The sequence below is a fragment of the Mustela erminea genome, chromosome 12, assembly GCF_009829155.1.
Source record: "Mustela erminea isolate mMusErm1 chromosome 12, mMusErm1.Pri, whole genome shotgun sequence".
Lineage (NCBI taxonomy): Eukaryota > Metazoa > Chordata > Mammalia > Carnivora > Mustelidae > Mustela > Mustela erminea.
The window spans coordinates 5,844,746-5,860,562 of NC_045625.1; the positions used below are offsets into that span (position 1 = coordinate 5,844,746).

The 15,817-nt window shown below is 45.9% G+C and overlaps 1 protein-coding gene across 15 annotated transcripts in view; it reads left to right on the forward strand.

Annotated features, from left to right (window-relative positions):
- Positions 1-427: 427 nt before the first annotated feature.
- The window catches only part of FNBP1 (formin binding protein 1), a 144,016-nt gene continuing 128,626 nt past the window's right edge, over positions 428-15,817 (forward strand). For 5 of the 15 annotated variants that reach the window (XM_032307768.1, XM_032307771.1, XM_032307774.1 and 2 more), the window contains exon 1: positions 577-720. In XM_032307768.1, the coding sequence (XP_032163659.1) occupies positions 697-720 (24 nt within the window). In that variant the 5' untranslated portion in view covers positions 577-696. Of the gene's footprint in view, positions 721-15,817 lie in introns of all 15 variants that reach the window. The other 10 variants (XM_032307775.1, XM_032307778.1, XM_032307779.1 and 7 more) reach the window with 4 other exon arrangements.

Sequence of the window (15,817 nt, forward strand, 5' to 3'; positions counted from 1 at the left end):
TGCTGGGCGCTGGGGAAAGAGCATCCCGAGCGAACTCTGATGGGCTCGAATGGGTGCCAAGGGAAAGTATTGTCCTTAAGTCCAAATTGGTGCTTGGCGCAGGGGAGCAACCTCAGGCCTCGGTAGAGCACCGGTAATAACAGGGGCCGGCTTCGTTCAAAGGCGAGGGGTGGTTCTAAGAGCAGAGAGCGTGGTCGCTAATGATAAAGTCGGCGGGGACAATTCTCCCGGTTCCCGGTCCCGGACGCCCTCCCGCCTCCCTCCCTGCGTCCTTCTGGACCCCCGGGCCGTGCGGACAGGCTGGAGGGCGCCCAGGAGGAGGGTGGGCCGGGGGAGGGGGCGGGGCGCGCGCGTGCGCGAGCTGTCAGGCCGGCCCCGCCCCCGGCGCGGCCCCGCCCCCTCCCACCGCCCCTCCCTCGCTTCCCCCTCCCCTCGCTCTCCGGGTGTGGGGCGGGCTGGCGGGCGCTGCGGCGGCCGCGGCGGCTGCTTCCTCGGGCCATTTTGCTGAGGAGCGACGGGGAGGAGGAGCGGCTGAGGAGACCCACGGCGAGGAGCGGCGAGCCAGAGGAGGCAGCGGCCGCGCGCGTGCCGGGCTTTCCTCGATCGCGGGGATCTCAAGGGGCGAGGGGACCGCCGGGGAGGGGGACCCGAGAGCCGCGCCTGCCGCGCGGCGCGCCCCTTCCCGCCCCCTGCACCATGAGCTGGGGCACCGAGCTCTGGGTAAGTGAGGGGCCGGGCCCGCCGGGCTGGGGGGAAGGTGCCTGGCGCGCCTGGTCAGAGGGCGCGCGGGCCGGGCTGCCTCGGTGGAGGCGATGGCGCGCTGGTCGGGGTCCCCGAGGCCTGCGGAGGAGACGGGGGGGGCTGGGTGCCCCTCGTCGGCCTCGGCCCAAGTAGGAGGTGCAAGCCAGATTCGCCCTTCCGAGGCGAGGGGAGCTGGTCTCAGTACTTGGCCGCCGGAGGAGGGGGCACGGATCCGGGTCCCCCCGGCGGCCGGAGGAGGGGGCGCAGACCTGGGGCTTCTCGGCGGCCTGATCTGGGGGCGCGGATCTGAGTCCCCGGCGGCCCGGGCAAGGGGGCACGGACCTGTGCCCCCCCAACCCCGGTACTTGGGTTGGCGTCCGGGTCCCCCCCACTCCGGCGGGCTCGGCTGGAGGTGCAGATCTGAGTCCCCCCGCGGCCCGAGGAGGGGGCGCAGATCTGGGTCCCCCGGGCGGCCGGGGCAGAGGGCGCGGGCCGGCCTCCCTCTCCACGGCGCCCCGAGGCCAGTGTGGTGTGTGGAAAGAGCAACCTTAATCCCTCGGGGCGAGTAACCGTCGCGCGGCTGACCAGCTCCGAGGGGGGCGTGGAGGCCCTCGGATTTTCCCGGCTGCGTTATTTGTTCGGGCGCCCCAGCCGCGACTGCCTAGGGCTGTTCCCCCCGGCGGAGGTGCTCCTCTCGGGGGCGGGGCGTCCTCGGCCCGGCCGGGTCTCAGGTCTTGGGTTTTGGGGTGCAGGGGCGAGAAGTGGTGTCTTCCCTCTAGAAGCGAGGACTTTTGACCTGTGGCGGCGCGGGGCGCACTTGTAGTTCTAGACGAGCAGCTCAGATCCTGGATTTGCGGCGGGGACTGCGGCGTTTGGCCTGGAGGGGAGAGTAATCCGAGTTAGGGGGAGAGCTTGTGTGACCCTGTTCAGGAGGAGGCTTCGCGGGAGAAATAATTCTTTTAACTGCTCAGAGGAAACAGTTTAAAATGGGGAAGGTTGGCGGCGAGGGGAGCCCTCTGAGATCCTTAACCTGGGACTGCGGGTGGGTAAACAAGGCGCGCCGTGTCTGGAACCTCTTGCTGGAAGCTCTCTCCCCGGAGCCGGGCGACCAGGGGATGCCGAGGCAGTGCACAGGCCTCCCCGGGGAGGAGAGGCTGTGGCTGGAGCTTGTTTCTCTGCCTTTCCCTGGATTCCCGGGGAAATCACTGGGAAAGAGATGGGCAGTGCGGCGTCCGGGCGAGGAGTGGATGAAATCTCAGTCATTGCTCTGAAATGTTCTCAAGATGAGCCATTTCCCATGATGAACTCAAAAAGTGCCTCCTTTCGGAATTCCATTTGTAAAGGGTGTGGAGGAGAAAGTGTGGGGTGGTGGTTGCTGTCTGAGCTGAGGCCAAGAAATCTCATGTCAAAATAAAACAAGGTTAGAGCAGCTATAGAAACAGAGCGCATCCTCCCTTAATTTTTTTTTTTTTTTTTTTTGGCTTTAATTGTTTTTACATAACCGTTTCTTAGGCTCAGAAACAGCTACTGTCATTGACCCCAAAATCCTGAAGGCAAAAGCTCCCTTAAATTAGAGATTTATTCTATAAACACCTTCTTGTCTAAAAGGACTCAAGATTTCAGCTGATGTTTACAAATACTCATTTTTAAAAGAAAATAACTGATGTTTTTCAGTATTTGTACATCTTAGGCAAAGTCTATCATTAAAGGGCAGTGTTTCTTTCCTCTTCCATTCCTTTTCCACTCCCTTTGGCTCTTTTTAGCTTATCTGATTTAGCAAATCAGAAGTAAATTTTATCCAGATAAGAGAAATCCTGGCCCACTCTCTCTTCGCTTGTTCAAACGAGAGAAAGGGCCATGGAGGAAAAAATACAGTATTTTTTAAGTGCAATAGGCAGGGTTAAAGGGGCTGAGTACAACGTGGACATCCCAGGGATGTTAGCGAGTGGCGTAAAAGGTGATGGGGAAAGAGAAGGTAGCTGTGGGAAGAAAAGAGTAGAACAGCTCTAATCACCTGCATTGTTCTGTGTACTTCTTTTAGGGGGCCGCAGGGGTGGGGGTGGGGAAGCAAGGACAGTGTTGTTGAAAATAAATAGGAACTGAAATATCTGTGATATATGATACGAAGTCTTGATTTGGTTCAAAATAAATGGGGGTAGGGATGTTGGCAAACAGGCGTGGTGAGGAGTTGGTGCTTGTTGAAGCTGGGTGATGGGCGTAGAAGGGCTCATGATGGGGTGCTTTCTACTGTGTATGCTTGGAATGTTCTACAATAAAAGTGAGTGGAAAAGATTTCTAAGGAGGGGGTGTGTGAAAAAGCATTTCACTAGAGTAGGAGCTTTTGGGCTTGAGTGGTTTATAGTTTTATAAGGGGAAAGGAATAAACACATTATTTGCACTGGTAAAAGAAGTGCAGTATTCGAGTTATAGAGTGAAATGCTAAGAGGTTTAAGGGCAACAAAATGTCTCTTTTCTGCTGCTTTATTTTATCAGTATTTGAGGTTTTTTAAAAATTGGCATAATGAAGGATTCTGAAAAAGAAGCTTCCAGTGCTTCGGTGGTAAGAGACTGGGTGAAGTGTCCTGTTGGGCAGCGCCAGACGGCCCAGCGGAGAGCAGTCATTGAGGATTTTCCCTGAATGGTGGCTTGGACTCATGCACGTGGGTAATGAGATAACGATAGGGTGCAGAGCCCAAGTTGGTAGAACTATGTTTCTAGGTGGGGGGAGGCCGCGCTATGGTTTGGATGGGCCTGAGTTATTTGTAACAGGTGGCTTCATGGACCTTCGCAAGTAACACCAGGTTTTACACATTTTTTTAGGGCTTTAGTCAAGATCAGCACAGGCTTTTAAGACCCATGGGTTTCTAATGGGCACATTACGCTTGCGAAGCCTGCTTTCAATGCACGTCCTCCTTTAGGTGAAGTACAGCTTTTCTTTCTGGGGCGCCTGGGTGGCCCAGTTGTTGGGTGTCTGCCTTAGGCTCGGGTCATGATCCTGGCATCCTGGGATTGAACCCCATGTCGGGCTCCCCAGTCGTTGGGGGGCTTGCTTCTCCCTCTCCAGCTCTCCCATACTTGTGTTCCTTCTCTCACTATCTCTCTGTAATAAATAAAAGAAATCTTTAAAACAAACAAACAAACAAACAAACAAAATCCTTTCTCTCTCTCTCTCTCTTTTTTTAAACACCTCTCTGTAGGGTTACACTTTCATATTCCAGGAAACTGACAAATCATGAAATGTCAGGAAGTTATCATACCACTATAAAAATGAACTCAAACCCATAATTTATAATAACTTTATTGGATTAGCTTGTATTTAAATGGTGGCTTTCTATTTTTGTATCAGAAGTTCATAACAAATGGCTGTTTTTTTTTTTTTTTTAAGATTTTATTTATTTATTTGAGAGAGAGACAGTGAGAGAGAGCATGAGCAAGGAGAAGGTCAGAGGGAGAAGCAGACTCCCCGTGGAGCTGGGAGCCCGATGCGGGACTCGATCCCGTGACTCCGGGATCATGACCTGAGGTGAAGGCAGTCGTCCAACCAACTGAGCCACCCAGGCATCCCACAAATGGCTGTTTTAAAGTGATTAGGATGTAATTAAGTAGTTTCTGTACAACTCTTAAATTTTTATTTTTTGTGGTTTTTTATTTTTTATTTTATTTTTTTTTAATTTTTAAGTTAACTCCACGTCACACACGGGGCTCAAATTCACAACCCAAGATCACGTTGCATGCTCTACTGGCTGAACCACACAGGGCCCCCCACCCCAATGCATATTATTCCCTTTTAATCAATTCTTAATTTTTTAATTGAACAATTACTGTATGCAAGATACTGGTCAACTCATGTCATATACATTGAAGGATATCTACTTATTTGGTGGAAGACTATAAAGTAGGTTTTAACTCTAGTCTGCAAAATCAGTCAGGAGAGAGATTTATGTTTCTGAGATTAACCAAACTGCATTTACTCAAGCCTTTGTTACAAAAGGTAATGTTAGGGACACCTGGTGGCTCAGTTGGTTAAGCATCTGCCTTCGGCCCAGGTCCTGGTCTCAGGGTTCTGGGATCGAGTATCACATCGGGCTCCTTGTTCAACGAGGAGTTTGCTTCTCCCTCTGTCTGCTCTGCCTGCCGTTCCCCCTTCTTGTGCTCTCTCTCTCTGACAAATAAATAAATAAAATCTTAAAAAAAAAACAAAAAGTCATGTTAATAGTGTAAATTGATTGCACTGGCTTGTTGAAGTTGTGACTGATCGTTGGAGAAATGGCCAAGCAAAAATTTCTCACATTTGAATGTTTTTTGTTACTTACTTGCTTCGTAAAGGGAAGTGACAAGTTACTGAAGTATCACTTCAGCTTTTTATTCACTTGCTCATTAATGCAAAGTATAAATAAACCCACTGGAAATTTTAGCTTTCCTCATAATTATTCTAATCTTTGCCCCTAACAAATGACTAAATGACAGAACCCAGTTTTGTGGTCTCCCAGTGTCCTCTCTGCTATCTTCATGGCTTTACTTTGGTGCTAATAAGAAACGGAGTCACCCCAAATCTCAAAAGCAAGAAAGCAAGCAGCGAGATTTTTTAACCTGAGTTTCTAAGGCAATGCCAGGCATGCAATGTACATTTCACAGTATGTTGAATGTGGCGATACTGATGGTGGGGTGCACTTGTAGAGGCAGCCGTGAAAAGAGTTATCTACCAACTGTACTGAGAACAACGCCTGACTCATAGTAGGAATTCAGTAAATATTTATTGAATAAACGAATGGATCTTTTTTCCCCTTTTAACATTTGCTTTTTTTTTTTTTTTTTTTAAGATTTTATTTATTTATTTGTCAGAGAGAGAGCGAGCGAGAGTGAGCACAGGCAGACAGAGTGGAAGGCAGAGTCAGAGGGAGAAGCAGGCTCCCTGCGGAACAAGGAGCCCGATGTGGGACTCGATCCCAGGACGCTGGGATCATGACCTGAGCCGAAGGCAGCTGCTTAACCAACTGAGCCACCCAGGCGTCCCTAACATTTGCTTTTTTTAAAGTGGGAGGGTAATTTTAACACCTTTTTGCCCTTTTGCAGTTGTAAACATTTTTGATAACTTTAGGCATTTTTAAAAAAAAAATAGTACTTCTATTAAATATATTAAATATATATTAATATATATATTAAATAGACTTTATTTTTTAGAGCCATTTTAGTTTCACAGCAAAATTGGGTGGATGGTATAGAGATTTCCCATATCCCTCCTGCCTGCAAATACGCACAGTCAGGTAACTTTTTCACTTCTATTTTTATTTATTTTTATTTTTCTTTTTTTAAAGATTTTATTTATTTATTTGACAGAGAGATTGCAAATAGGCAGAGAGCCAGGCAGAGAGAGGAGGAAGCAGGCTTCCTGCTGAGCAGAGAGCCCGATTAGGGGCTTGATGTGGGGCTTGATGCCAGGACCCTGGGATCATGACCTGAGCCGAAGGCAGAGGCTGTAACCCACTGAGCCACCCAGGCACCCCGCTTTTTCACTTTTAAAGTAAGGCTTGAAGACTTACCTCCTCTGGGGTTCATGGTGCTGATGCCGGCTGAGTATGAGTGTGTTTGATAGAACACTTTACACTGAGTTAAAATTGTAAACCAGGCATTACTGATTCTTTCTTAATCTTGGAGTAATTGACTTAATAGTTCCCAGTTTAGGAGAATGAGTACCTCTTCTTAATGCAGGATGCGAAATGTAGGGCAGAATTCGCAACGACTCCTAGCTCTTTGCCTTTGTTCTTAAGCATTCAGAGATTTCCACTTGGGATAAAACATAGCCAGACCAACAGGGGAGAGAGGGAGATGTTCGTAACTGCCAGATCTGTGGTGAGTGGAGCAGAACGGCCTTAGAAGATAGGCTAAATGGACTTTAATTCTGTCATCCCTGCCTTGTCATTACATGGGCTTGGCACCACCTTTTCTGGTTAGTAGATAGAAAGCAAAAATGGGAGCTCTGGCAGTCTCGGTTCCCTCATCAGCTTGTTGACTTTACTTTATCTAGACATAAACCTGAAAATTTGTGTAAATAGCATTTTTGGTCAGTAACACTGTACTTCAGGCACTCTGACGGAGTTTTGTACATGTCTGTGCTTACCTTATAATATAACTTGTGCTTTACATCTGTGCAACACGGAAAATGCTCTCTGGAGGACTATTCAAGGATCACCCACTTCCTAGCTAAAGCTAATATTGTGTTTCCTGCAAGTATTACTCATACTTGTTTCATCAACACCGCCCACATTGAAAAACAAGGCTTTATTTTGACACTTAAAAATTGCAAGCTACCAAGAATACATGAATGTCCTAGGAAATTAATCTAATTAGATTTTAGAATGTGGGTGTGAAATCTTCTAGAATCAGTGTTTATAATGAAATATTTGTTTCCTTTTTTAGTAACGTATACTCATACTAGTTTCAGGCTACTAATGTGTCTCGTTTAAAAAAATGTTAAAATCTGGGGTTATCTAGCTGGCCCAGTCAGTAGAGTGTGTGACTCTTGATCTCGGGATCATGAGTTTGAGCCCCACATTGGGTATAGAGATTACTTAAGAATTAAATCTTTAAAAGAATGTTAAAATCACAAAAGGCCAAATTATGTATATTATGTTACAGAATTTTGAGAGTATAAAAGTTGGTGGGTTTTTTTTTTTTTGGAGAGTATACAAGTTTTTTTGTTTATTTGTTTTTGTTTTATTTATTTATTTATTTATTTGACAGAGAGAGAGAGAGAGGGAGAGAGTGATCACAAGTAGGCAGAGAGGTAGGCTGAAAAGCAGGCTCCGTGCTGAGCAGAGAGCCCGATGCCTGGGATCATGACCTGAGCTGAAGGCAGAGGCTTTAACCCATTGAGCCACCTGGGCGCCCCAAGTATACAAGTTTTTAATATTGATTAGTCACAGTCCTCCAATTGGACCAACTTTTAACTCATAAATCTCATCCCATTCGTAAATTCTGTGCTAAATATACGGAAAGTTTAAACAACTTCAGTTTAAATAGATTCAAACCACCACCCACCCCCAACAACAAAAATAGGAAACTTCCAGTTTCATATTGTAAAAGTTACAATACCTGCTCACATTTAAGCTATAATATCACAATAGCTGTGTTGTGCATTTTTTGACATTTAGAACCTGCCATTCTAGTAAATAGAATGAAGGTTTTACGAAGAATTAGCTCTTAGACTAACGTCGGTCATTTAGTGTATAAAGTTCAGCAGGTACAGCCTCCCTTTGTGCTTCTCTACCCTCTTTATGGATTAGGAAAGTAGAAGTAGCTCATCAATTGCATAAAATCTATAGTTCTTGTGATCTTTTCGCTTGCACTGTGCCCTGTCACCTTACACACTGTTGAAAAGTTGTTATCCCATCGCTGATGACTGAGAGCTTATCAAGTCCCGTGCACCATACAAAGTGTTTTCCATCCGTCACCTCATTTATTCTTCCCAAGAACCCAGTGAGCTAAGCCCCATCATCTCAGCATCTGGGAAGAAGATGCTGAGAAGGGTTAGGTGTGCAGGGTTTTGATGGGAAGTAACACACACTGGTGAAGAGAGGAGGGAGGAAGTGTGATTGGGAGAGGGAGCCCTGGGACCAGGACGCAGACTGACAAAGTCTCTGCCAGCTCCAGGCAAAGATTGCCCATTCAAGGAATCTCACATTTGACAGAAATGGCCAGGCTGTTGTAGTGCCTCACATGTTCATTGGCCAAGGGCTGCGCCAAGAGCAGTGTGACCTTGGCTGCCATCTTGCTCGGTCTTTGATTGGTGGTTGCCATAAGAAGACCATGACCTTGGCTCCCAAGATAAGGCCGATTCTATAGTCTGCTAACTATATTCCTTGCAGTCAGGCTGCGAATTCTTTCTGGAAGGGAGAACTTTCTGGAAGCGGGACATCTCTGCACTGGCCACAGCCACACCATGAATGTCCCCTTTATAAGAGAGGAAGTTGAAGCTCAGAAGGGCAAAGTAACTTGCCCAAGTTCACAGAGGGGGAAATAGAGATTTAATTCCACATCTCTGGGCTGTAAGAGCCCTCTTCCTCAGCATTTAAAAACTGTTGAGGTTCGGGACGCCTGGGTGGCTCAGTGGGTTAAAGCCTCTGCCTTTGGCTCAGGTCATGATCCCAGAGTCCTGGGATTGAGCCCCACATCGGGCTCTCTGCTCGGCAGAGAGCCTGCTTCCTCCTCTCTCTCTGCCTGCCTCTCTGCCTACTTGTGATCTCTGTCTGTCAAATAAATAAATAAACAAAATCTTAAAAAAAAAAATTGTTGAAGTTCAGGGGCTCTTGGCTGGCTGGGTTGGTAGAGTGTGCGACTCTTGATCTCAGGGTTGTGAGTCAAGCCCCACGTTGGGCATAGAGATGACTTAATAAAACAAACATTTAAATAAATAAAAAAATAAAATTTCTAAGTTAATGCCTTCAAAAAGATTGTTGTTTGAACTTTTTATTATGGACATTTTTCTTTTCTTTTTTAAAGATTTTATTTATCTGACAGAGATCACAAGGAGGCAGAGAGGCAGGCAGAGGGGGTGGGGAAGCAGGCTCTCTGCTGAACAGAGAGCCCAATGTGGGGCTCGATCCCAGAGCCCTGAGATCATGACCTGATCCCAGGACCCTGGGACCACGACCCAAGCCAAAGGCAGAGGCTTTAACCCACTGAGCCACCCAGGCGCCCTGTTATGGACGTTTTCAAACATGCTTACACTGAGTAATACCGTGAGCCTGACAGCCTCACCATCCAGCTTGAAAGTCATCAGTGTGTTGCTGTTCTTTTCTCTTCTTCTTGGCCCCACCGGGTTTATTTAGAGCCTCTGGTTTCCTCCACCACGTCGTAATGCTAGCCTGCTGCCTCCCTTTTCTAATGTATCTTTTACTATTTATTAATTTATTTTTAGAGAAAGAGAGGACGGTGGGGGAGGAGCAGAGGGAAAGGGAGAGAAAGAACCTCTTTTTTTTTTTTTAATTTTATTTATTTGTCAGAGACAGAAGGAGAGAGAGCGAGCGAGTACAGGCAGACAGAGAGGCAGGCAGAAGCAGAGGGAGAAGGAGGCTCCCCGCCGAGCAAGGAACCCGATGTGGGACTCGATCCCAGGACCCTGGGATCATGACCTGAGTCGAAGGCAGCCGCTTAACCAACTGAGCCACCCAGGCGTCCCAAGAGAAAGAACCTTAAGCAGGCTCCATGCCCGGTGTGGAGCCAAGCCTGAGGTCATGCATGACCCCGGAGCTGAGATGAAGACTCAACTGAGCGAGCCACTCGGGGCTAACCCACTTTTCCGAGCAATTAGGCAGAGAACCAAAATTCTTCTGCCCATCTCTTAAAATGCGAAGACAGGAGAGAACCCCGTTGTTAAGTGCCCAGTGCACCTTGATTAGAGGACTAAAGTGTATCCTTTTATAAGCTAACAAGGACTGTGTGAGCTTAATAGTTTTTTCCATTTATTTATTTATTTATTGATTAAATATTTTATTTATTTATTTGACAGACAGAGATCACAAGTAGGCAGAGAGGCAAGCAGGGGTGGGGGGAAGCAGGCTCCCCGCGGAGCAGAGAGCCCAAGGCAGGGCTCGATCCCAGGACCCTGAGACCATGAGCTGAGCTGAAGGCAGAGGCTCAACCCATTGAGGCACCCAGGCACCCCTAGTTTTCTCCATTTAATAAAGGAGACTCCGAGCGGTGAAGCTACTGACCAGACTCTATCAAACCACGAATGCTCGCACTCGTGCTACAGGTTTACGTTGGTTGTATTTGTTTTATTTTTTTGTTTTTTGTTTATTTGTTTGTTTTTTCGTGATACCAGACAAGCATAGTTGGGAAACTGTATCTTCTGTATTCATAGCTTACAAGCCCTTTTTTACCCATTGCTCACTCATACTTCTCCATTAGTGATACCGGTTTGGCTCTGTACACCCTTTGCCGTTACTCATATCGAGAAGCCTTGAGAACCAGTGACTCCCTGGGCTGAGCACTGCAGCCCCAGCGGAAACTGTTATGAATGAAGCATATGTTCCAGCAGGTGTCTCGTGTGTGTCTAGTGGTTCCTTCATTTTTTCAAATCCAAAGTTAATTTTTTTCTTCCTTTCTAGTTTAAAGAAATTAACTTGTAAAAGTATTAAGAGTAAGGTCAAGTTTCTGATTTCGTTGTGTCCCAGAAGTATGTCTTGCTGTAAAGTATTTTTGTTGTTGTTGAAAAAAAGCATTTCTATTTTACTAAATTGGGAAAGAATGAAGAGGTTCTAGAAATTGACCATTTGGGGGTGCTCTGGCAGTCCCATGCAGGACCTGCAAAGTTTTGGTTCTCGGGGACTAAGAAAACAAAAACATTTCCCCTGCTACCTACAGCAAAAGAAAACATGGCACCTTTAAAGGGATCTATTCCCTTTATATTATTTTGTTTGCACAACCAAAACTGAGAGCGGGTTCCTGAAATGCATTAAAATACCCAGCAGGTTCTTGGGAGAAATGGTGTGGGCGTTGCCAGATGAGAGAGAAAGCACAGCAGGGCCCAGCGAGGGCTGTGCTCCTTGCCTAACCTTACACTTACCAGCATTAGTGCTGGGACGCTTCTCTTCCTTGGTTTCCCCACCTGTAAAGTGGCATGATGGCGTTCGCTTCCTCTTCCTGAGAAATCAGAAAGGTGAGTGCTTGTTTGTGAAGTGCTTTGAGAGCACTTCACAGTGAGAGGTGACGGGTGAATCCGAATCAATGTAATAATGGTATAATAATGGGGAGGGAAAAAGCTCTGTTCCTTGGAAACCAATTGCAGAATTCTGCTGCAGTCAGGACTCCTGAAAAACGAGCAATTCACGGTCCTAGCCTTCTGGTTTTCACAGTGAAGTCTTTGTCCTTCGATTTAAAATTCTTTTTACATGTTAACAATAAAATAAGAGTAGGAAAATGCCTGGAAATCGTTGCTTTGGAAAGGAAGTCTGGATTTTAGGAGACCATGAATGCTTATCTCTTTTCTTTAAAAAAAAATGTGTTTTTTTTTTTTTTAAAGATTTTATTTATTTATTTGACAGAGAGAAATTACAAGTACACTGAGAGGCAGGCAGAGAGAGAGAGAGAAGGAAGCAGGCTCCCTGCTGAGCAGAGAGCCCGATGCGGGACTCGATCCCAGGACCCTGAGATCATGACCTGAGCCGAAGGCAGCGGCTTAACCCACTGAGCCACCCAGGCGCCCAAAAAAAAATGTTTTAATATGAAATGCACTCCGCGAGGACGTGGGTGACTCAGTCGGTTAAGCATCTCCCTTCGGCTCAGGTCATGATCCTCGGGTCCTGGATTCTAGCCCTGCGTCAGGCTCCCTGCTTGGTGGGGAGTCTGCTTCTCCCTCTCCCTCTGCTTCTCCTCCCACTTGCACTCTCCCTCTCTCTCTCAGATAAATAAATAAAAATCTTTTTAAAAATAAATGCATTCCAAAACGCTGACCATAGCGATATTTAGCAATATACTTGGGTCTGCTAAGATACAATTTTAATGTTACCTCTCCAAGGGTAGTAGCTTTGTTTGGCTATTATTACCACATTTTAAAAAAGTTATTCTGTGGAGGCACCTGGGTGGCTCAGTGGATTAAGCCGCTGCCTTTGGCGCAGGTCATGATCCCAGGGTCCTGGGATCGAGCCCCGCATTGGGCTCTCTGCTCAGCAGGGAGCCTGCTTCCTCCTCTCTCTCTGCTGCCTCTCTGCCTACTTGTGATCTCTCTCTCTGTCAAATAAATAAATACAATCTTAAAAAAAAAAAAAAGTTATTCTGTGGTTGGGACCCTTGGCTGGCACAGTCTTTTGGGCATCTGACGCTTGGTTGGTTTTGGCTCTAGTTGTGATCTGTGGGTGGTGGGATCCAGCCTACATCTCCTCGTCTTTCTTCTCCCTCTGCCCCTCCCACTCATGCACTTTCTCTCTCAAATAAATAAATAAATCTTGAAAAAAATTTTAAAAAGTAAAGTTATTCTGTAAGATCACAAGAAAAAAATTGTAATTATGTATGTTAACTAGACTGTAGTGATCATTTCACAATACATACAAACAGAATCATTATGTTGTACATCTGAAACTAATAATGCTATATGTCAGTTCTGTCTCAATTTCTAAAAAAGTTATTCTGAAGTCACATTATGCCCCCCACCCCCCGTCCAAAAGCTGGATGTTTGCTGCTTGAGACCACAATCTGATGAATTATTCTACATATTGGCTTAGTTTGAGATTGACCTCTACTTAACAAAGAAAACTAAGAAGCTTAAAAGTATCTGTCCTAGGATGGATATATATGGAAATGCCTGGCATTGTCTGGGCAAAGAAATTTGGATTTTATGAGTGTGTTTGTACATATAAATTTAGTTTTTCACTGTGACTTCAAATTTTTAGATTTAAATTTACTTAGCCTTAAAAGTAGGTTATCTAGTATTATTTGTTCTAGTTCTGTGAAAAGTGTTGGTATTTTGATAGGGATCACATTAAATCTGTAGATTGCTTTGGGTAGTACAGGCATGTAAACAATATGTGTCTCTACCAAAATAAAAAGCATTTCTATGGTGAAGGAAACCATCAACAAAACAGAAAGATGACCTACTGAATGAGAGAAGATATTTGCAAATGATATATGTGATAAGGGATTAATATCCAAAATATATAAAGAACTTGTATAACCCAGCACCCAAAAAACCCCACAAATAATCCAATTAAAAATGGGCCGAGACCTGAACATTTTTTCCAAAGAAGACATCCAGATGACTCACAGACACATGAAAAGATACTCGAAGTCACTCATTATCAGAGAAATGCAAATCAAAACCACACAGAGATAATACCTTACACCTGTCAGAATGGCTAAAACCAAAATGACAGGAAAAAACATATGTTGTGAGGATGTAGAGAGAAAGGAGCCCTTGTGCCCTGTTGATGGGAATGAAAAATGGTGTAGCCACCATGGAAAACCATATGGAGGCTTTTCAGAAAACTAGAAATTGAATTACCATATGATTCAGTAATTCCACTATTGGGTATTTACCCAAAGAAAACCAAAACTCTAAGTAGGTTCCACACCCAGCATGGGCTTGAACTCATGACCCCGAGATGGGAGTTACCTGCTCTACTGACTGAGCCAGCCAGCTGCACCGGAGACAGAAACTCGAATTTGAAAAGATACATGCACCCCTATGTTTATTGCAGTATTATTTGCAATAGCCTAGATATGGAAGCAGCCCAAGCATCTACCCACAGATGAAGGGATCAAGAAGAGGTGGTGGCATATGACTTAGCCATAAAAAAGAATGAGATTTTGCCATTGTAAGAACAGGGATGGACCTCCTAGAGCGTAAAATGCTAAGGGAAAGAAGTCAGAGGAAGAGATCCCATTTGGCTTCATTCATAGGTGGAACTTAAGAAACAAAACAAACAAAGAAAAAAAAAGAGACAATAAAATAGAATCTTAAATACAGAGAACAGGCTGATGGTTGCCAGAGGGGAGGGAGTGGAGAGATGGGTGAAAGAGATCAAGGGAATTCAGAGTGCGGATCCTGAGGAGCGCTGAGTAATGGGTGGGATTGTGGAATCATTATAATGTATACCTGAAACTAATATAATGCTGTAGGTTGATTACACTTTAAAAAAAGATTTCTCATTGGTACAATGAGGATTTAACCATTAAATAATGTTCCATTAAAAAAAAAAAAGGTTGTCTACTTGCGTTGTTGAATTTTCAAAAGATACTAAGGTGTACATGGAGAGTTTCATCCTAGGATAGATTATTTATGTATTTAATTTTTAAAAAGATTTTATTTATTTATTTGACAGACAGAGATGACAAGTAGGCAGAGAGGCAGGCAGAGAGAGAGGGGAGGGGAAGCAGTTTCCCTGCTGAGCAGAGATTCCCAATGCGGGGCTCCGTCCCAGGACCCTGGGATCATGACCTGAGCCGAAGGCAGAGGCTTTAACCCATTGAGCCACCCAGGCCCCCCCACCAGGATAGATTTAATTCATTTTTTTTTTTTTTTAAGATTTTGTTTTTTTATTAGAGAGTGAGCACGAGCAGGGGGAGAGGAAGAGGGAGAGGCAGGCTCCGCACTGAGCCAGGAGCTAGACTCTGGGCTCTAGCTTTACAGTCATACAATGGTATGTCCAAACCTATAAGAGTACATGGGACTGGGGAGTGAACAGAGCACATGAAGAGGAGCCTAAAAAGGTAGACTGAGGTTGACAGCTATGTGAGCCCTGTGGCTTGACCTTGAGGGCACACAGCTGGCCTTGAAGGGAGGAAAGCAGGGGGTCAAGTGGTCTCCTTCCTGCAGGGTGGGGGTTGGACAGAAGCTAATTGCTGGAGGCCCTGGTAGGTTCGAGGCTGATTGGGTTCATTGCATGGGTTGGAGTACAGAGCAGCCCCTAGTACTATTTTTATATGGGTGGAATTAGGTTAGAATGAATTGCTAGGGGGCCTTGGATGCTTCTAGCAGGGTGCGTCTGGGCTGGCGAGCCCGGGGATTGGGAGGGTGAGGCTAATTCACCGCTTTGGCTTGTGGGTTAAATAGTATGTCAGCCTCAGGTCTGTTCGTCCCTCAGCTGGGCACAAAACCAAAGCCTACAGTCACTTCTTTCTGGTTCTCTTTCTGATCCTGCTCCAGTGGCACTACCGCGGCTGGGTTTGGCCAGGGGTCTCTACTTCGACTTTATTAAGCTAACGGATTTGGGATTTTCAATATGCCTGGAGGTGACTCCTGCTCACCAAATTCCCAAGACTGACAGATAAGCTGAAATGCACATTTTAAATATTTCTTTCTTTTTTTGTTTGTTTGTTTATTTATTAGACAGACAGAGATCACAAGCAGACAGAGAGGCAGGCAGAGAGAGAGGGGGAAGCAGTCTCCCTGCTGAGCAGGGAGCCCGATATGGGGCTTGATCCCAGGGCCCTAGGAATCATGACCTGAGCCGAAGGCAGAGGCTTTAACCCACTGAGCCACCCAGGCGTCCCTGCACATTTTAAATGTATAATGAGAAGTGTATCCATAAAGGGACGAGATGTTCATATTTGCTGACCTGCACGTTTTCTCCTTGTAGGC